The sequence below is a fragment of the Typopeltis vanoorti genome, chromosome 8 (genome assembly GCF_054136105.1).
Source record: "Typopeltis vanoorti isolate ZY-2024b chromosome 8, IOZ_Tvanoo_1.0, whole genome shotgun sequence".
Taxonomy (NCBI): domain Eukaryota; kingdom Metazoa; phylum Arthropoda; class Arachnida; order Uropygi; family Thelyphonidae; genus Typopeltis; species Typopeltis vanoorti.
In genome coordinates this window covers 78,557,105-78,579,447 of record NC_143556.1, presented here as the reverse complement: position 1 = coordinate 78,579,447, position 22,343 = coordinate 78,557,105, and the positions used below count along the sequence as shown (strand labels likewise).

The 22,343-nt window shown below is 35.9% G+C and overlaps 1 protein-coding gene across 1 annotated transcript in view; it reads right to left on the bottom strand.

Annotated features, from left to right (window-relative positions):
* The window catches only part of LOC150104147 (protein Fe65 homolog), a 554,216-nt gene that overhangs the window by 237,663 nt on the left and 294,210 nt on the right, over nucleotides 1-22,343 (bottom strand). Inside the window, exon 9 of the mRNA XM_090396406.1 lies at nucleotides 13,349-13,394. Within this exon, the coding sequence (XP_090252532.1) occupies nucleotides 13,349-13,394 (46 nt within the window). The remainder of the gene's footprint in view (nucleotides 1-13,348; nucleotides 13,395-22,343) is intronic.

The following is a 22,343-nucleotide window of genomic DNA, read 5'->3' as shown; positions in this document are numbered from 1 at the left end:
TTATATAATTTAAAAAAAAAAAACGATTTCGGAACCTAACCCTACTTTTTCTATGTGATCTAAGTCTCATATAAAGCGGCATTTCTATGGAACCTAACATCCGCGTTATACGAGGGTTACCTGTACTATTATTAATAGCCATGAAATAAAAGAGTTATAAACAGTTTAAAATTCACAGCAAAAAACCAAAACACAGAGAAAAGTAGCAAGCAATGATATCATAATCAAACTGAGTTCATGAATACTGCACATCTCTTGATTCATGGCAACGTCATATAAATGAGCACTGGTCATAACTGAAAAGTGTCGCATGATCATCATATCAACGCAGGGTGTTACTGTACATAATTAGTGTTTAGAAACAACAAACAATTCAAAGAACAAGAATACAAAGTAAATACAATAATTGGTTTACCAATTAAAAATGGTTGCTGCATGTTAGAATTAAAGTTTATTACTATGGTTATTGTGTTTTTTCATTTTCTTTAAAACTTGTAGTGTGCCAGAATTGTGAATGGGCTATGGATTTTTCCATTTTTTATTAAATAAAAAATAGAATAAATACATAAATTTATTTTTTTATGTAGCCCAGAAGCCCTTCTCAAAACCAAACAAGAACTTTTTTCAAGCCATTTCAGGCCTCCAAAATGGCACAGCGACAGTCTTGAATTGTGTGATGAAGTTTATTTCTCACCTAATCATAAACATCTGTGTCCTCAGCAAGATTTGAACTCATAGCATATCAACTGTAGAGTGAATATGTTAACCACTAGGGCAAACCAGACTGGATAATTTGTCAGGCTTGTTGACCAAGAATAGTATGATTATCAGAATTAGTTCTCAATTTTACATCAGCACTTCTTTTCTTTTTTTTTTGTGATATTTTACTTCTTTCTCACTGTGTAATGGATAGATGGTGAGTATGCAATCCATTAACCCATGCTTTCTATACATGGTAAAGAATGCAGTCTTGTTTTTATTCCTTATGGTTGCCCATTAAGAATTTCCAAACACGAAATCATAACCTCAAGCATTAGCCTGAGTATTCCACATGATTACTCAGTTCTTTGAAACTATCAGCATAATTACACTGCATTGTTACAAAGTTGTTTCATTACCAGCTATGTTATGGTAATATCATTAAATCTCATCTATGTATGTATAATCAACACTTATGTCTCGGTATTAGTCGGATTAATCAATTATTTATTTGAATTAAGTGATATAACTGATTATAAACTAAATATTAGGATAGTAATCATGTTCTTTATTTCTTATGAATTAAGTAACTGAAGATCCAGAATTTTTAGCTACTATTTCTTGAATGAAATCAAGTACAATTTCAGGTGCAAGAATTTGCACTTGAACTCATCCAGAAGTTAAATTTCATAGTCTTTGTCTTTTTATTACTAATTTTCATACCAAATTTGTTACACAGGTATTCAATTTAGTTGAGATATCCAGCAGACTTCTACTTGGATTTATTCAAGAATGTGCAACACGAAGTATCAGAATCATGGAACTGCATAAAGTAAAAAACTGTGAATTAACAGTTTAAATTCTGATATCAGGCTAAATTTCGCTTTGCTTCATAATATGAACCACAGAGATGAAGAATAATAGTGAAGATAGCGTGGACCCTTGTCATATACCTAATCTTACAACAAACCATCCTCTACCTCCTTAATTCTAACTGCAGACTTACAACTTAAATACAGACCTAAGTACTGCTCAATATCTCTTTACTACATATAACTGTGATGTTTTGATCACTCTGCACCTTGTCATATGCCTTTTCTAGATCTACAAAACTTAAATACTTTTCCTTGGAATATTCCTTTGTTTCTCAATTATTCATCTTAAAATGAAAATCTAATCCTGACAACTCATATCTGGACCGAACTGATTTGTTCTTCTCCAACTTTCAACAATATTTCTTAGTTTTTCCTGAAGTCCCCTTTATAAACCATACATGGAACACTCAGTAGGGAAATTCTGTATTTCTTACATTTTATTTCCATTTTTATAGACGGGTACTATAACAACAACACCCCAGTCTTCTGAATTCATTTTTCTAACCAAGCTTACTGAATTATGCAGCACAGCTTTAAAACTTTTACACACCTCTATATTTGAGTATTTCTGGTCATCTATTATCTACTGCAGCTGCTGTTCCACATTTCAAGATTCTGATGGCTGTTTCTATCTCATTTACTGATGTGTATTACTAATTACATTCCTCAATTATTTTCTGCTATTATCACCTTGTTTCATTCAGTAATCTTTTATTAAACTAATTACTCCAGGATATCTTTATCTCCAGTTTTCATGTCACAGTTATTGTCTCTCATTCCTTTTATGGTACTCTTTCTTTTATTTCTAAAGCTTTTCAATAGCCTCAAGAACATTTATCTATCTTCCTGATATTTATCTTCTATATGCTTACCAAAGTCTTACTAAACTTTTTTACTTTTTAAACACTGCTGCACTTTCTTACATTTTTCTCTGTATTTTATCAGGACATATGCTGATTAATTTGCTAGAACTTCAATATGTTTTATTCTTTCCATGGCTGCCTCTGTAACCGTCAGAGTCCACCATGGGATTCCAATTTTACTATCCTCGCAAACAACTTAAGGTGAGTTAACCAGTCTCGTATGGAGGTAGTAGGGTTTTTCTCCTAGAATCTTGATTTTTTTCATTCTGCAAACTGGCTAGTAGAACACACACATTTTACAGACTAAGAATACTTATAGGCATAGGGATAACCACCTTATCCTGGAGTCATGGTTACAAAATCCAAGGATACCTGGAATGCCATGGGTACTTAAGTGCCTGTTAGAGCCATGGATGATGATGATGATGACACTCAAGTCTGGAAACAACTGTGAAAATATCATAGTCAATGAAAATTTTCTTATTTCATATGCCCTCTCTCAATGTGAATTTGTACACGTGGTACTAATAATGACTAGTCCATGCCCTGAACAGAAATCCAGCAGGTATTTACTATACGCCAACAGATGTGAGACCCTTCGACACTTCTGCGCATGTCAAAAGAAGGAGAATCCATTCCGATATTAGGGTAATCAATGCGTTTCATGGGATGAGTGTTTTTTGAAAGTTTTTCACTTGGTTATATTATAAATTAAAGATACCAAGAAATTATATACTTGGTTTAATCCATTAACCAAGTGTAAGCAAACAAAGTTTGTGCCTGAAGTATCTTTCAGGACTGGGGCAATGCGTGGCAAAGGTGGTATTACTTCACATCATTTGCCTCAGTGTCCCATAATGCAAAAGCACATCTCCTTGCGGACATGTATAATGCTATGCATTATGGGAAGGGTCACTACCCAGACCGGTTTCGACCTTTATTGAGGTCTGATTAGTGGGAGCAAGACCCAGAAGTGATACCAAGGTTGAAGTAATGCAGAAGTCATTAAATATATAAAGGATTAAACCAAGTATATAATTTCTTGGTGTCTTTAATTTATAGTACAGTGATACCTCGGCTAACGAGTGACCCTGCTAACGAAGATTTTTTTCGCTGTTTTTCGGACTCAGCTAACGAATATGGATTCGGCTAATGAATGTTTTAGTGGATGTGTGCGCTAACATAAAGCAGCAAACATGAACAGTCAGACCGTTCCAGGAGCTTATCTTTTCCAACTGTGTGTGTGTGTGACAAAGAAACGAGCTGACCACATCAGTTAGGACACTTAATGCTACTTGGAAAAAGTTATGGCCAGACTGCTGCAAGATAAGAAGTGCTGTTTCCAGTGTTCAAGATGCTGACATTGTAGATAAGATAGTCTCCTTGGGCAAAGCATTACATTTGGAGGTAAATGAAGAAGATGTAGAAGAATTAGTTGAAGAACACTCAAAAGATCTGACAACAGATCTTGAAGAGTTGAAAAAGCAACCGAATTAGGAAAGACAAGGAAGATAAAGAGTGCTCATCAGAGGAGGAGGAGGACAGCAATAAAAAGGGAAGAATGCCAACAGGTGACATTAAAAAAATGCTGCACTACTGGGAAGAGTTTTCAGTCTTTGGCTACAAAGTGGCATCCCAACAAAGCTGAAATGAACAGACTTTGTGCCTTGGTTGAAGACAAGTGTCTGAATCACTTTAAAAACATTCTGAAAAAAAGAGAAGTTCAATCAACTTTGGACAGATTTTTGACTTCTCCTTTAGCAAAGAGACAGAGGCCAGCTACTGAAGAAGAGGAGACTTACTTTGAATAAACTTTGAAAATTTGGAAGAAGAATAGTAAAAATGTTGTGTACATGTTTTCAGTTTAACATGTTTGCTGCCACGCTACTCAGGCATAGTTTGTTCCCACACTCCAAGTGCTTTCGTGTCTTCAAGGTCGCTACGAGTAATCTCGTAGCCGGCTTATCAGACAGAATTTTGTTTCCTATGCCAACTACGAGTAATCTTATCACCCCCCATCTTCAAGGTCACTATGAGTAATCTCGTAGCCAGCTTATCAGACAGAATTTTTTTTAATAGGCCAACTACGGTGTCTATTGCATCTAGTTTAGTTTCTAGTCTCTAAGAACCTTCAATTTCACCATGGCTAGTAAAAGAAAACATTGATATAGAAATAGAAGCTTATGCTAATATAAGCGATGATGAATTTCGTGAAATATTTAGTTCCAATTCCGAAGATGATCCTATAGATGACTCTAGCAGTGATTCTGATGATGAAGAAACTTTTGAAGATGAAGTTAGCATCCAACCAAATACATCAACATCTACTTATTGGGAAAATTCAGAACAAGAGCCCCCACAATTTGACTTTGTTGAAACTGCAGGTTTTAAAATTGACACTGGAAATTTCAGCATCAAAAGGTTAGTTGAACTTTTCTTTTCTGAAGATTTTCTCACAATTTTAGTAGAACAAACCAATTTATATGCTTTACAAAATATTGAGCAAAGTCGAGCGCAGATCAAAAAAAGTCGAAGAATTTCAAACTGGAAAGAAACAGACATACCTGAAATGAAATTATTTCTTGGACTTTTACTTCATATGGGTCCTTGTAATTTACCATCTATTGAGCATTATTGGAGTACAAATCAACTTCAATTTGCCATTTTGGCGCTCTAAAATGAGCCGAAATCGATTTCAAATTTTATTGCGTCATTTGCATTTCACAGATAATTTCCAAGCTGCTAATGATAAATTGCACAAATTAAGACCAGTCCTAGATCATTTTAATAGCATAATGTGAAATAGCTACACACCAGACAAAAACTTATGTATTGATGAGTCAATGGTGTTGTGGAGTGGTAGACTGGCGTTTCGGCAATACATAAAAAACAAAAAACATAAATATGGCGTGAAATTCTATGAACTGTGCTAATCGAATGGATTAGTGATAAAAATAAAAATTTATATGGGAAAATCTGAATCCTCTTTAGCGAAAATGGGTCACACATATATAATGTTGTATTCCACTTGATGGAAGAATATTTAGACAGGGGTTATGCATTGCATATGGACAATTTTTATAATTCTGTAGCTCTGACAGAATCGCTTACTGACAGAAAAACGTACGTGTGTGGAACACTGAGAAATAATAGGAAAAACAATCCACCAGATGTTATTCAGAAGAAACTAAAGAAAGGGGAATTTGTCTGGCAAAGAAGAGGTCCTGTTGTAGTCAGCAAATGGAAGGATAAGAGGGAAGTTCTTTCCATTTCAAATATGCACAAATTTGAAATGGTCGAAGTGCAAAATCAGAATGGTAAATTTCAATTAAAACCAAATATCGTTAGGGATTATAATTTGGGCATGTCAGGCACCGATCTTTCTGATCAAATGCTTTCATACTATTCCACCTTACAAAAGACAATTAGATGGCCAAAGAAATTGGCAATACGCATTTTTGAGGTATACATTCAAAATGCGCATAAATTTTATAACATGATTACTGGAAATGAAATGAGTGCATTAAAATTTAGAGATCAATTTATCTCAATTTTTGTTGGAATGGATGAGCTTAGAGCATCAGAGAATATCAGGAGGAATCAGGATTTTCATTATTTGGAAATTTTACCTCCAACAGAAAAAAATAATTGCCTGACAAAGCCATGCCGTGTCTGTACATGATGCAAACGTCGACGCGAAACACATTATTGTCCTGTTTGCCAGAAAAACCACCATTGTGAGTGGAAAATTCTTTTAAAATGTATCATTCTTAATTTGAATAAATTGTTTTTTTATTTTATTGATTGGTTTTTATTTTTATTGATTTTATTAGTTTTAAATTGATTTACTATGGATTAACTCGCGCTTGGCATAGGAGGTTGGTAATCGACATAGTATATTCATAGTTGGCTTCTGAGGCACATGTATAATATACTATATTTTAGTTGAAATTATTTCCCTTCTACCAAGCCCCCAGACATGGTCTCCACTTTATTCAGAATCCAAGGGTCCAAATTAAGGTAATTATACTAAGGGATAACTCGTGTTTGGCATAGGAGGTCGGTAAACTGACATACGAGTATACTGGTAGTTGGCTTGTGAAGCTCATATACGAACTACGAGTATACTCGTAGTTGGCAGCGAATGTGTTAATAAATGTATATAATAGTGTAAAGATCGTCAGTTTTTCATTCTACTTTCCATTCTCCTTCATCTAATTGGGTAGCTGTTCATCTCAGCCTTTGGTGGGTTTTTGCCCTTTTATAGTGTGCTTTTTACTATTTTATAAACTTATCTTTAAATAGTAGGCAGCATTCAAAACGAATTAAACGATTTTCTATAGAAACCTGCGGAAAATCATGTTTCGGCTAATGAATGTGATTCCGGAATGAATTATCTTCGTTAGCCAAGGTATCACTGTATAACCAAGTGGAAAAACTTTCAACAACTATCTCTAATCCAGAGTAATTTAATAATAAGGTGTTACACCTTTTGGCAACTCAGTGGGAGCCAGACCTTGGAGGTGAGATACCAAGGTTGAAAATATGACTTCTGCATTACTTCAACCTTGGTATCTCACCTCCAAGGTCTGGCTCCCATTGAAGAGACCTCAATAAAGGTCCAAACCGGTCTGGGTAGTGACCCATAATACATAGCATTATACATGCCTGCAAGGAGAATGTGCTTTGCATTATGCAATACTAAGGCAAGTGATGAGAGATCATACCACCTTTGCCATGAGTTGTCCCAGTCCTGAAAGATACGTCAGGTGCAAACTTTGTTTGCTTACACTTGGATAATGGATTAAACCAAGTGGTTTAATCCATTATCCTGGTATCTAATTTCTTGGTATCTTTACGGGATGAGTGTTTATTATTGTACATCAAAAAATTAGCTTTTCTTTAATGAAAATTTTAGTTCTTAAAAGTAGTAACTATTTTGCTTGCACAACAGTTGGAAAATTTATGTATAAAGCATGTGACTTCGCGTGTTGGTGGCCAATTCATACATCCTTTATTTCTTTCTCCCTTTAAGCATGAATTGACTATTCTTGGCACAAAGCCAAGGTCAGTTCTAAAAAGTGTGGGTGTACAATACCATTATTATGAGCTTCATTCTTTTCACTAAATTTTCATAAATTCATATGCACAGATGAAATTCAGAGATGAAAATACAAAACAGAAATACAAAGGAAAGTCTGTGAGTGAACTACACAGTATGCCCATTAAGTAACGAGATTGATTTTTTTTCAGGACGGTTCTTTGAATAAAAGTAACAAACATGTTTATAGTTTTGACTGCTAAAGTGCTGTTGTAATTGCAGGTGCAACTTTTGAGTTGGGTGACGCAAGTTTTTGTGTGGCAACTGTTGAAGTAAGTGTATGACTGGAGTGTGTCGTAGAGCAAAGAGCTGTGACAACATTTTACTGTAAATTAGGAAAAACTGCTACACCAGTGTACCAAGATCTAAAAAAATTTTACGCCGATGACTGTCTGAGTCATGCACAGGTGTTCTGCTGGTTTTAGTTTAAAGAGGGCACAGAGTCTCTGAGGGGATGAACCACCCTGTGGACGGCCAGTTTCTGCCTGGACAAATGAGAATATGGTGAAAGCTAGGTAAATTTTTGCCCATTACAGGCAAATAACAACTAGGCTACCCACTGTACAGCTTGGTGTTGGTAAGGAAACGGCCAGATTAAACTTTGAAAGAGATCTGCACAAGGAAGATTTGTTCGAGGTTTGTGCTACACACATTGACACACACACACAGAGAGAGAGAGAGAGAGTGGGTTGCATGTTGGCAAATTTTCATCCATGCAGTTGATCAAGATTGTGATGTGTTGCAAAGAACTGTCACCGGTGAAGAAAATAGGTGTTTTCAGTTTGATCCAGAAACGCCAGAGCACAGAATCGCACAGATAATTTTTTCCCTAGCTGAAGAAAGATTGCAAAATGAAGTTGATCTGTGATTGAATACCCTCCCCTATTTGTCAGATTTGATTCCCACAGACTTTTTCCTCTTCCCAAAGAAGCATGCCTTGAAAAGGGAGTGCATCAGCAACATTGAGGACAACCAACACGATGTGACCCAGACAATAAAGGAGGTTCCCATTCAGGACTTCCACAATGCCTTCGAACACCAGTATGACAGATGCAAATGTTGTGTGGAGTTGTAGAGAGAGAGATTATTTTGAATCTGTGTAATTGACAATTCCAAAAAACAGTTCTTTGTTTCAATATAACTTTATTCATTGCTTAACAGGCACACTGTGTAAGTAGTTCAAATAGCTAGAGTACAATAGTCAAAAGTCTCTGTTGGATTTCATCTTTGGTGAAAAGGTGAATATTGGAAAATAAATATATATACATGAAAGTAACATACAAGTAAAATGCAAAAGAATTGAATCAATGCTACAGTTGTGACTTTTCAGTAGTTTGTTAAGGTCATTAGTTTAATGTAAATAGACTTTGTTGTACTGTAGATGGCGCTTATTGTGATCACTTTGGGACAGTCGCCTTTCGATAACAATAACCGGCTAATAACATTAAGCAAAGGATATAAAAAATTGTATCATTTATTTCAATTTATTGTTATGAACATTATTTAATTTATTGTTATAAACAATTTTTTATTAAGCAAAGCATAAAATTTGTTTTAAAAACTTATCTAGTGTTGTGTCTTTGAATATAGTAGTTCATGAATAAATTGCTCGTACTCATAATGACATTCGAAGTTTATTGCTCATTGCACACCGCGATGAAGTATCCGTAGAGCCTCTTGCATCTGGGCATTGGCTGGAGGAGCTTCTAAAATATGTTTTGCTATACTTGTATTAGGTTCACTTTCTTCTATTCATATTGTAACCACCACTTCAACGTTGTTATTAATATCTAACTAATTTTCAAATTCTTCTTTTGACACATCGTCTGGGGTTTTGTCAAAAATTTCATTTGTAAGATATTCCAATTCTTCAGAAGAAGGAGTTTCAGAGTTTGTCTTAAAAATCCACCTTTTTTGGAAGCAGTTTTCAATAGTGTTTTATAAGACTTGATTCTATGACATTGCTACCAAATGCAATGCATCAAGAAGCAAATTCATTTATGGACTTGCATCAGATTGGTCTTTTATATAATCAAATTCAGCTATAATTCTCGAATGAACTTCCCTGCAATAATAAGCTTTAAAAGCTCATATGATGCCTCGGTCACATAGCTGAATTAACGATGTAGTTTTCAAAGGCAAGAAAATTACCTTGATGTTATTTAAGATCCCACTTAACTAACCAATTGTTGAAAATGTCATTAGTCACCAAGCATTTGCACTAGAACAGCAGTCAACTGGCCAACTTTTGAACCATTAAAACACCGAGGATTTTTACTTTTTCCAATCACTAGAAGCTCTCGTTTCTCACCTTTCATATTAGCACGACAAAGAACTGTCACTGGCTCTTTTGAAGATTTAAATCCTTTAGTACTTTTGTTTTTAAACAAATACGTATGCTCAGGCATTGCACAAAAATAGAGTCCTGTTTCGTCTGCATTGAAAATATCCTCGGGAGAATATTCAGCAATAATTTTTGGCCACTCAGTCTTAATCCATACATCAGCTGATAAAAAACCAGCACTTTTTTCTTCACCATGAATACACTTGTACACAATATTCTCTCACTTTTTTCACCTGTTAAACCATCCATCAGGTGTGGTGAAATTTTCCTTGTCCATTGTTTTTGCAAGTTTTTCTGCTTTTTGACACATCAAAGGCTCATTAATCGAAATATTCTTTTCACAAACATTACTAAAGCAAATTTTTAATGCTAATTCAACTTGAGTATCCTTATCAGATCGGGCTCTTCTTCGATCCATGTTCTCATTAGTAAGAGCTGAAGTTTCAATGTCTGATCTGTTTTTCAAGATCTTACAAAAGTGTGGTTGTAAAATTTTTAAATGTACAGCCGCACTACGCTGACCCATTTTGGTCAACTTATCACTCCAAAATTCTTTACTTTTCTTGAAAAGATAAATCTTTACTTTTTTTACTTGCTTCTGCCATAATGCTAAGGGCTGTTTTAACAAGCACTTTAAGTCAAATTCATTTACTGAAAGAGAGCATGAAAATAGACTCGAAAAATCACAATTAGATGGTATTTATACCCCCCTGCATTTGCCTGGAAGATTTAAATTTTCTGGAAGATTAAGATTACACACCTGCATTTGCCTGGAAGATATAAGATTTAAGGAAAGAATAAGATTAACAAAAAAATAACGTTTCAGCAAACGTTCTTTGCCAAATTTTTTCCTGCTTAACCCATACCTCTTAGAATTCTGAGATGAAAAAGGCCAAACATTCGAGGATTTTGATAACAATAACCGAACTTTGATTACAATAGACGGATTATTTTTAATTCATTTTAAACGGTGTGTTTTGGGACTGACTAATTTTGATAACAATAGCCGATTGATAATATTATCTGTGATCACAATAAGTGGATTCTACCGTATTTTGTACTGTGCTACTATTATTATCTTTATCAATTAAGATTAAGATTACACACCTGCATTTGCCTAGGCAACGTCTGGTTATAAAGCTGTTAATTTTTGAACACTATGCACCAATCAATACCAGAAACTCCTCTCCTTCATTATAAACTAGTAAAATTACTTGGTCAATAACTAATGTGGTTTTTTTGTTTTTAAGTGGAATGTTTTGTTATTTATCAAAATTTCAGATAATACATAAATTAGTTTTTAATGGAAAGAATGGTATTATTTTAAGAGATTCTGAAAACAATAAATGTCAATGTATGATAAGCAACTATTTTTAACTGACTTCCCTGATCACAAATTTCCTTTGTTTTTGTGAATGTCAACTGTGATTATCATTATTATTTTCTGTTTACCAATATTTATACTCTGTATGATGAACTGTGAAGAAAGTTCGATCTTGTGTTGAAGAATACTAAAACGCATATATTTTATATGCATTGACAAGAAATTATATTCTCATTTCCATCCATGTTATAATGAAGCAATCATAAGTTTACCTGTGAACTCTCTTCATGATCAATCAACCCAGTGAAAATATTACTACCTCTAATCTAGTGCTGACAAGAAATTATATTCTCATTTCCATTCACATTATGCTCAAGCAATCAGAAGTTTACATGTTAAAATAACTTTCACGGCTTACACGTGTAACAAAAATTATATAGAAATTGTTCAAAAAAACTCCAATATATTTCATCCCTATAAAAAGTAATCAAAATTTATATAATGTATCAAGAGTGCCATTATGCTTTTAGATAGCCTATCATGTAGGAGTATCTTTTTTTTATCAGCTCTGCACATTAGAGGTTCCAAGAGGTTCTAAGGGACATTACAATCATATCAAAGGCACTACACACCTGGATACTTTAAGCACTATGTTTTTTTCCTGAATGTAGAATTTTCTAGAGAGTAAAGATTCACAATGTTTGCTACACCCTCTTATTCCTTATCTATATGGTATCCTCAAAACATATAAAGAAGACACTCCACTGAGATATATAATTCAAGGTATTGACTGCCTAACTTGTGTATTATCAAAATATCTGGCTAAATTATTAAATGGTTTAACATGTTTTAAAGCCTCCTATATCAAGAACTCGGAACATTTTATTTATTAGTCAGTATAGGAGACAGAGGATTACCCATAGCCAAGAGTCAAAGTTTTTCTTCTACATTATGTCCCTGTATAAGAAGTAACCAGAATTTATACAATGTGTCAAGAGTATCATAACATTTCTACATATCCTCTCTTGTTGAAGAGCTATTATTATTTCTCCACTGGAAACATTAGTAAAGAGGGAAGTGATATGAAATCTTTCAATAATTTCATCTCTTTTAAGATGTATGTCTAAAGACATACATCTTAAAAGAGATGAAATTTTTTAAGATGCAAGAGATGATTTTTTAAAAGAGATGAAATTATTGCAAGATATCTTTGAGTGAAAAGTCCTGATAAAAGTTCTTCGGATTCTTCTAGACAGAATTTGAATCTATCTTTCCAACCAAAGGGCAAATATCCTCCATATCTTGGGCTGTTAAAACAGCCCAAGATATGGAGACTCCTCCACATAAGAACAAAATAACTAATTTTCAGATGAAAATAAAGGTTTCTTACATCCTGAATGGGATGTGAATTCAAAACTTTCTAATCAGAGGATACTGTCATTCTTTTCATTTCCAGGATGTAGTTTGCAGATTTGTACCATTGTCATTTCTGATCTTCACTAGATCCTATATGCTTTAGCACTACATTCCAATTTAAGCCCCATCCCAGGAAGACCATAAAGTACAAGATTTCTACTGCTAGACCAGACCCACTTTTATTACGTACATATCCCAACAAGAAACTGTAACAGAACATTCATGTCTCACTATATGCTGTAGCAATCTAATTAGTCATCTGAAACTCTATAGTAAATGTTGGCATTGTTCTGAAGCTTACAACAGTAGGCTTGGTTGATAACAGACTCAATAACAGAAGCAAATCAGGATGCTTAAAAAAGAAAGGTAAGACTCAACAGTTACTTCAAAGCAAATCCAGTACACAGTAAGATCAACAATTTGGTACACATTGTCCAGTATTGTATGTTTATTAGATTCCAGTGTTATATGTAAGATGCCGATGCTGATATGAGTGTTGAAATGTTGGTATTGTTACTGAGCAGCTATTAGACTGCTTAGTATCTTCAAAAAACCTTATTTCTTGCTCCTCAACTTTTAATATTTAACAAAACATTTCTAAGTGAAATTTATGCAAATACTAATTTACATCACAATGGTAGCTATAATATAGATCAAAAATTACAAAAAATCCATTCATATTGAATAATATAGCAACGTGAAAAAAGAGAAATGTAAATAGCTTACCTTGTCTGGGGTTAAACTACAGGTACCTTCTGGACAACTTCTTCGTCTAAAAAAATTACAATATGATAATGTAATTATTCCCAAGTTAAGGAACTGCAGGCAATCATATGAAAATGTGCATTTAATAATAGTACAGTAAAACCAATCAGTTTTGAACCTAGTGCCATTTTATCATGCTTATGTATCTGGATATAATTTGCTTTGCCTAATTTTGCTAAATAAAATTGTCTATTTAAAATGAAAATTTTAATAATGATTCTAAATTGTTAAATTCCATTAAGCCAATGATGAAGACATCAAAATTATGTATTGTTTTTGCCAATAAAACTGGCCAAATTACAATGAAAAATAAAAGAAAACCATTATCCTCATATCAAATGATTTTGCCAATAAAAACCAGATTTATAAGGAAAGAAAAAAATAATGTTTCATCAACCAGTCTTGAACTTAATGAATGGTTCATAAAAACACACTATAGCAGTGTACCAACATAGCTAAACATAAATTGCAATTAGGAACCTCTTTGTTGTATATACACACACAAAATACAGTTTGCAATTCTTGGAACTTTTGAATGCTAATATGCCAGTTGTTTCCATGAGAACCATCATGACTATAACAGGTTTGCATTATGCAAAGAACTACTGGCTAGCGACACTTCTATAAACATTCAATAAGCATGTAAAAATTAATTAAAATAGGTGCAGAATGAGGTATAACAGTAAAAGAAAAGCATGGCTGTTGAAAGATCATGCCTATAAAAGAAGAGTGAAGAAAACAGTGGGAGGGGGAAAAACAAAAGTTACAAGAATTGCAGACTGTATTGTGTGTGTATACAATAAAGAGGTTCCTAATGGGTATAGTGATGTGTGGGAATTCAACTGTGAAGTGTGTAAAAACAGAGATGTTGAAGATGTGTCATTTTTAGAATAGAAAAAAAAAAAAAAAAAAAAAAAAAAAAAAAAAAACTGAGATTGCAGGTGTTGAAATGACTGGGCTGGATGATTGTGGAATTATTTATGAGGAGGGGAAAATGAGGGAGCATGTCATTTCAGTGTTATTAGAGAACAGCAAAGCAAATGAGTTGGGAGTCAGAGTTGTGTTGGCAAGCTGTGCCAATGGGAAGATGTGAAGGACAATGATTCTGAATGGCAGGATAGCCAAGATACATATAGGAAGAGAGGCTTTGAGCATGCAGAACTGCATGGAATAAATTCGAGGATATGGAATTATCTATATCAGAGTAACTCTGGTAGTTGCCAGTTTTCTGCCTGAGAGGAGCAGTTTGTGCCCATGCAGGGAAACGAGAATTAGATTGTGGGATGAGTGTAAGCTATGAGGAAAGTGTGAAATAAAGGAGGATAGAATGAAAAATGAAAGATCTGGTTGGGATGGGAGCAATAAAGTCAAAGCTCCTGATGAATGATAGAGTAAAAAGTTGTAAGAAGAAAACAGAACCCATAGCAAGACTTTACATTTACATACCAATGCAAAAATATTTTGGTAAAAGAGGTGGTGTTTGTAACCATGATCAAATTAGCAGCCTCTTAACCCCCCCCCCCTCCAAATCATTGGTGTTAGCAAGAGGTACTTGATAGAATATGATATACTGAGAAAAGAGAATAGAATATAATGGATATAGTGGTTAAAGAAGAAAGGATATGGGATACAAGTGATGATCACTGAGCTGTTAGTACAAGTGAGGTCAAGAAAGCAATGGTGATGTTGGCTTTGTAGGTATAGACTAGGTTATATAGAGGGAGGTGATTCTCAGATGTTCAGACAAACAGATAAGAGAGATGAGTGGCAGTCAAGTGATAATAATGGATGACAACTATGGATGCATTGATTGGATACCTGTATGAGTAAGAATTTTGCACAGCACGTGGTAGGGAAACAAACGAGCATGAGTCACCAATGCTGCCAGGTGGTGAGTGATCATGCAGTTTTGACATGAGAGGCTATAAGGTAGGTGCAAGTTTCAATGAAGAAATGAGAAGCAGAGAACTACACAACAGAAGATATATTAGAACACAGATTGTGACTTTCTGTGGCATGGCATGTTCAATGTAGGAGAAGGAAATTAATAAGTGGGATTGGATTCAAGATCATTTATTGATGGTTATCTTACAGTAAAGTCAAAAACATATATAGAGGAGGGATGAAATGGAGAAATCTGGTAATGGAGATAATGAAATTGAACTGGATAATACAAACAAGATTTATGTAAACGTAGTTGTGGGGATAAGGGAATAATGCAGTTTATATATACAAATTCAAGAACATTAGGAATAGAAGGGAGAAATTTTTGGCAAGGGTTCATTGGTTCAACTTTACTAAAAGTTATAGGGATTAGTGAGATTTGGCTGACAGCAAGATATAGGAAAAGAATCTAAGGGTTATGGCATTTACAAGGAAGACAGAATAGAATGGATGGGAGGGATGCTGATGACAGCAGATGAAATGCAGCTAAAATGAGTACATAGTCACAAGAAAAACAGAGATATGGAAAGTGCATATGAAGCAATCTGGTGTGAGATAGAGGCCAACAGGAAAATAATAGTTGGTTGTTGTTATAAACCAGGGGGGGGGATTAAGAGAAGAAGTGGATTTTTTTACTAAATAATTTAAAGAAATTACGTCAACTAGAATATACATTAAAATAAATTTTAATATACTTCAATATTTCGGCAACGTCACGTTGCCATTTTTCAAGACACATGCATGCAGGCACAACAAACACTAAGTGAGGAAGAAGCAGGAAGCTATTATTTCTCCTAAAGTCCTGATGGTGCTCCCTAGTGGGCAATCTTGGTATTCTTGGGCAAATGGGCTGAAGGTCTTCTGATGTAGGTTTCCCAAATTTGAGGCAGTCTCATGCAGCCAAATTTGTTGAGGTTTGGATTGTTTCTTAGGGCTGAAGCTGATTCCATGAAAAGCCTTTCATATTTATATTTACTACGTTGTATTATTGTGGCTTTCTTCCACCGTATTCTATGGCAGGTATCCAGTGCATGGTCAGCAAGACCAAAGTGGCTGTATTGGTGAAACCGGATGTAGTCCTTGTGTTGCCGAAATATTGAAGTATATTAAAATTTATTTTAATGTATATCCTAGTTGACGTTGTAATTTCCTTAAATTATTTGGTAAACAATGCATAACCAACGTCTAAGCCTTTCCACGAGAAGAAGTGGATGATGTGTACTGGCAAATTAACAGAATGAGTTTGAGCCAATAATTCTTATGACAGGCAGATGGAGTGGACAGATTACGTGGCAGAAGGAATTACTTGAAACAGCATGTGATGGAGAGGACTCAAAGTCTGAGTGCTGTTGGGCAGGAGGCCTAAGAATTAAAGTTTCCCAAATCTTGGGATACTTAACACAACCATATTTATTTAGATTAAGTATTTAGATGTTTTAAATCTACTGCTGATTCTAAAGAGTCTTTCAAGTTTGTATTTGCTCTGATGAAAAATTATAGTTTTTTTTATCTGATCCTGTGCATGGTCAGCTAGACAGGATGACCATAGTTGTTGTGGTGGCAGATGTATTTTTGTGTTCACCAAGGGGAAGGGTGTTGGCAGATCTCCCAGTTTGACCATAATATGATAAGTTGCAAGAACACTGCAAACATTTGAAAGAGAGGGGGGGGGAGAAGAGGAGGAGGATTAAGAGAGGATAATTAAGCCTAAACATGCATTTGGCACATTAGAATATTGCATAGGATTACTTTCACTGAACAACATGCTAACAAGTAGGAATTAAGGAAGATATCATTCCTCTTTATAAGGCTTGGCTCTGATGTGACCACATCTGGATCACTGTACATGGGTCTTGTTACACCCGGGTTTCTTTGGAATGAGGAAGTGGAGTGAATCCAAGGCGACCAAGATGCACCCTATAACAATAGATTGAGGTTTTGTAGGTTGCAGGTTTTTTTTGCTAGAGGGGAAAATAAGGGATATGATAGAAACATATAAGGTACCAAAGCTTTTGTGGGACTAATGCAGAAGAAATTTTTCAATACTTGGCTAGAGGAGGCACAACAAGGAGTCATCCCTGGAAATAGAGTAACAGAGAAGTAACTGCAGACATTAGGACTAAATTTTTTTTGTTTGGAGAATGATGCATGTGAAGAACGGAGAACAAAGACTAGATATCTGATATACCTATACCTGCTAAACTCGTTTATAAACTTATATAAACTGCAATTAACAATTTAGATTTGTAACTTTCATGATATAATTCTGCTGTGGCCCTCCTAATGAATCTCCTCTCGCTCTCTCTCTACACACACACACACACACACACACACACACACACACACACACACACACACACACACACACACCTTCAATTCTTTTGAACTCCATTAGAAATCTACATGGACAAAAGCTGAGAGACATAATCCAAAACTGTCCTGACCACAGGTAGGTATAAATGTATCATAAATTTCTCCAACAGCTACACTTCTTTTAATCAGACCAATAATATGTTGTGCTTTACTACTAGTCATATGATACAATTCCTGAAAACAAATTCTTTATCCTCAGTAACTCCTCTCAAATCTTTCCTATATAATTTATATCCAACTAATTCAAAATTTCTTAGTAAATCAAATACATTGACACCACAATAAAGTTTTTTAGTTTTGACTTCTCTGTTCACTTTTACAGTCTCATAAGATCATTTAAGAGACCAGAGGCAAGTGGAAAATTTACTATGTTACTAAATTTTGCATCATTATAGACAGTAGATATCTTTCTTCACCCAATGAAACACCACTGACTCACTTTTTGGTGGTGTGAAGTGGTGCTGTGCTATGTTTCATCTCTAGAGTAGGGTTTCTGGTTTCTGTCCCCCTCCTTCCATTTTCTCTTCTTTCATGCAAAATGGGTGAAGGCCTCCCCACTCTTGTTCCCCTCTTTTAATCAGGGAACTACCTATTTCATTTGATGGTACAGCTATAAAATGTCTCATTTGTTATAGCTTGGTTTTCTCCCAATCATTCACAGCCTTGTATCCTATGGTACTACAACAGTGCCAACTGGGATGATTTCAGGATTTTTACGTGTTTCCATGGTTTGATTATTGCTTCCAATCCTAGCATCTGCTCCGTTCTAATAACAGAAATTATTCTCATGGGGATGAGTGATTTTATTCTCCACTCCATTTTCCAACAACTTTGGCACTATTATTGGAGAAGTCCAAAGTCCAAACTAAAAATTCAACATGTGCTACATGACTCCAGTCAAAAACTCTAGCTTCTCACTCATCCTACATTACAACTCATAACACTGCAAAAAAAAAAAAAAAATAATAATAATAATCAACAAATCCAAAGCAGAATTTGTGTAAGGGAAAAATGCACTAAGCTGCTGTCTCCTGTCCTAATGGCAGTTGTGCCTTCTAGTTGCTTGCTAAAGTTGTGGGATGCAACTTCTGACCTTCCATCTTTCCACCTCTCATACATTTGCTAGCCCTGGTTGGACAAGTGGTTAGTGTTCCAGCTGTCAAATCAACAGGCTGCAGGTTCAAATCCTACTGTGGGCATAGATGTTTATGATTGTCTTTAGGTGGGAGATGAATGTCATTGCCTGGTGGAAGACCACCTCCCTGCTTATTGTAGGCTTGAAGTTGCTTGAAAAAGTTCCATGTTTGGTCTCTAGAGCAGGGTTATCAGACTGTAAAAAATAAATGAAAAATACAAAAAATATACTATGTTGCTAAATTTTGGGGAACGCTTGGTGTCGCACTGATTAGATCGTCGGCTTGTCGAGAGCTCCTGAAAAGATTAGTAGTATTTTGTGTTAACATTAGAAATTTTACTAGAATTTTAAGTAGTATTGTTTGCTTTTTGTTTCTTGGTGTGTCTGTGCAATTTTTGCGTGTTTTCTGTTATTTTAATTATTAATTTTAAGATAAGATAGCGTACATATGGCACCGATAAAGAAAAAAATGGCAGCCAGGTCGCCATGTTTGTTTAAGAGATTTGATGTAAACGAATTTATGCAATGTGTTGTCTGTGAGATGTATGCCTTGCGAAGAGCGGTGGGAGTCTGGTTAGAAAGTGATAGTGGAGTTAATATATGTGCAGAAAGTGTAAAGAGAATGAGGATTTCAAGCGTGTTTCGTGTGGCGAGAGTGATATTGTTAACGATAGTCAGAATGTAGAAAATGGCGGTGTGCTAGAGAATTGCGTGGTAGTGCCAGATAGGTGTAAGAGCGTCGTTGAAAGTGTAAATGAAGGTAGAAATACAGAATGAATGGATGATTTGATTGATAATGAAAATGGTGAGATAAATGCGAGTAGTGAAATTGCCCTTTTGAACGGTGCGATATACAGAGCTAAAAGGCAACTGTAGCGTATGGAAAAATGTGTGCTGAACGTACTGACAAATAACCGGCAAAAGTCTGTGACGGCAAATAATAGAATGTTCGTAAATGTCAATAAAATGAAGGAGCGAGTGCTGTATGGGAATTCGCTATTAAGAGGTGTAATAGTTGAGAGTTTAACGAAGTTGAACCAGCCGGGTGCGAACATACAGGACGTCAGCAAATCTATTCGACTGCAAAAACAGAGGGTGAAAGAGATGATAATCGTGGCAGGAACAAATGATTTGAAAGAGGGCAAAATGGAAATGATAGAGGATGTGAGGGAATTATTTGAGGTAGCAAAAGAGAAGAGTGAGAGAGTTAGGATGGTGAGTATCTTACCATGGTATGACAGCGAAGTGTTTAGAAAGAGGGCCATAATTGCCAATGACTTTATGCGTCGGTTATGCATGGAGAGTGGTGTGGAATTTGTGGATGTGTGGAATGAGTTCAATGGGCGAAAGGACTTATATAAGATGGATGGGTTACATTTGAATGGAGTTGGTGTACGGAGACTTGAAAAAGTGTTGATGAATGATGTGGAAGTGGATGTACAGACTCAGGGAAACTAGATTTATTAAGAGGGGGGGGGAGTAGATATACAGACTTTAGGGAGGCAGTTTAGTGTATGAATGAGTATATTATGCCCGAGCGAGTACGAAAGACAACAAATCAGAATGGGATAGTTAGTATAAGGCATAAAAGTAGGGATAGGACAAATGGGCTTCTGCAATCATGTACACTAATGCCAGGAGTATTAGGAACAAGAAGGAAGAGTTTTTGGCCATGGTTGGCACTTCCAGGCCACAGATTGTTGGTATTAGTGAAACATGGCTGACATAAGATGATAACGCTAGTGGGATTGAATGTGACGGGTATAGCGTGTTCAGGAGTGACAGGGTGAATAAAAAGGGGGGAGGAGTGTTATTGATGATAGCTGATGAGCTGCAGCCAAGGAGTATAGAAGCTGAACTGCAGGATAGAGAAAAGAGCACATTTGAGGCTGTTTGGTGTGAGATAGAATCTAGCAGAACAAAATATACAATCGGGTGCTGCTATAGACCAGGTGATGGAATAGATGGTGGGGATAGTATGCATAGGCAAATAGAAGAAATGAGTGGAAGGAGGGTAATTATTATGGATGATTTCAATTATGGTAACATTGACTGGAAAGAGGAGAGGGCACATGGGAGGAAGGAACTGGATTTTATGCAGTTATTAAGGGACAACTATCTACAGCAACATGTAGTGGAAAATACCAGGGGGCAGAGAGTGCTGGACCTTGTAATTGCAACTGAGAATGTGGCTGTAACGAACATGACCATGTTGCCACCAATTGGTGAGAGTGACCATAAGGTCATGACTTGGGAGGTGGCTAAAGGAGTGGAATTTACAATTAAGACAGGGTACATGTGGAATTACCAGGCTAGTAAGTATGACAAGCTTAGGTGTGTGCTTGGCTCAGTGCCATGGCATGTAAAACTGCAAGGGCTGGATGTTGATAGTGCATGGGAGGTGGTTAAGAACTGTTTGCAGGAGGCAATGGTTGACTGTATACCAAGAGTCCGAATAATAAATCAAGTAAGGGTTAAATGGATGAATAACACTATTAAGCTTGAGCTGCAAAAAAAGAAACAATTGTGGAGGAAATTTAAGGAGAAAGGTGACCATCAGGCGCAGGAACAGTATAAAGCTCAGGCCAGGATGGTAACAAGGGTGGTAAGAAAAGCAAAAGCAGATTACGAAAGAAAATTGGCCATGCAGGCTATGGAGAATCCCAAACAGTTTTTTCAATATGTTGCAAGTAAAAGGAAAAATGCTCATGGTAGAATGATCTTAAAAAATGCTGAGGGTAGGGAGGTAACCGAATCAGTCGATATTGTGGAATTACTAAGCAAGCACTTTGCAAGAGTATATCATTCAGGTGGTGACTTTGCAGGAATGACAGTTCTTTAGCAGCTTATACTGGAATTGTGATGAATGAAGTAGAGGTAACTAGTCTATTACAGAACCTCAATGTCAATACATCTGTGGGATTGGATAGCATACCAGCTCGTGTCGTATGTGAAGCGGCTAAAGAACTGTCAGTGCCCTTGACCATTTTGTTTAATTTGAGCCTCGGGTCTGGGTCAGTCCCAAGGGGGTGGAAAGAGGGGAAAATAGTTCCGCTGCACAAAGGTGGTTCCAAGGCTGCTGTTGAAAATTACCGGCCAATCAGCATAACAGGAATCATTATCAAGGTCCTAGAGAAAATAGTCAAGAGGAAAATACAAGATTGGATAGAAGAAAATGGGATACTGTATCGGGGACAGCATGGTTTTGTGAAGGGTAGGTCATGCCTCAGTAACTTGCTCACGTATTATAACACAGTGACGGCTGAACTGGATAAGGGTAATGGATTTACAGTGATTCTACTGGACCTTGCTAAGGCCTTTGACAGAATACCACATGGAATTCCAATCAGTAAATTGCAGCATATGGGGATGGACATAGGGTTGGTGAGATGGATAGGAGGGTGGTTGACCGAGAGATATCAGAGAGTGGTTTACTCAGGAGTAGAGTCCACAAGATGGCCTGTGACTAGTGGTGTGCCACAAGGATCTGTTCTTGGACCACTG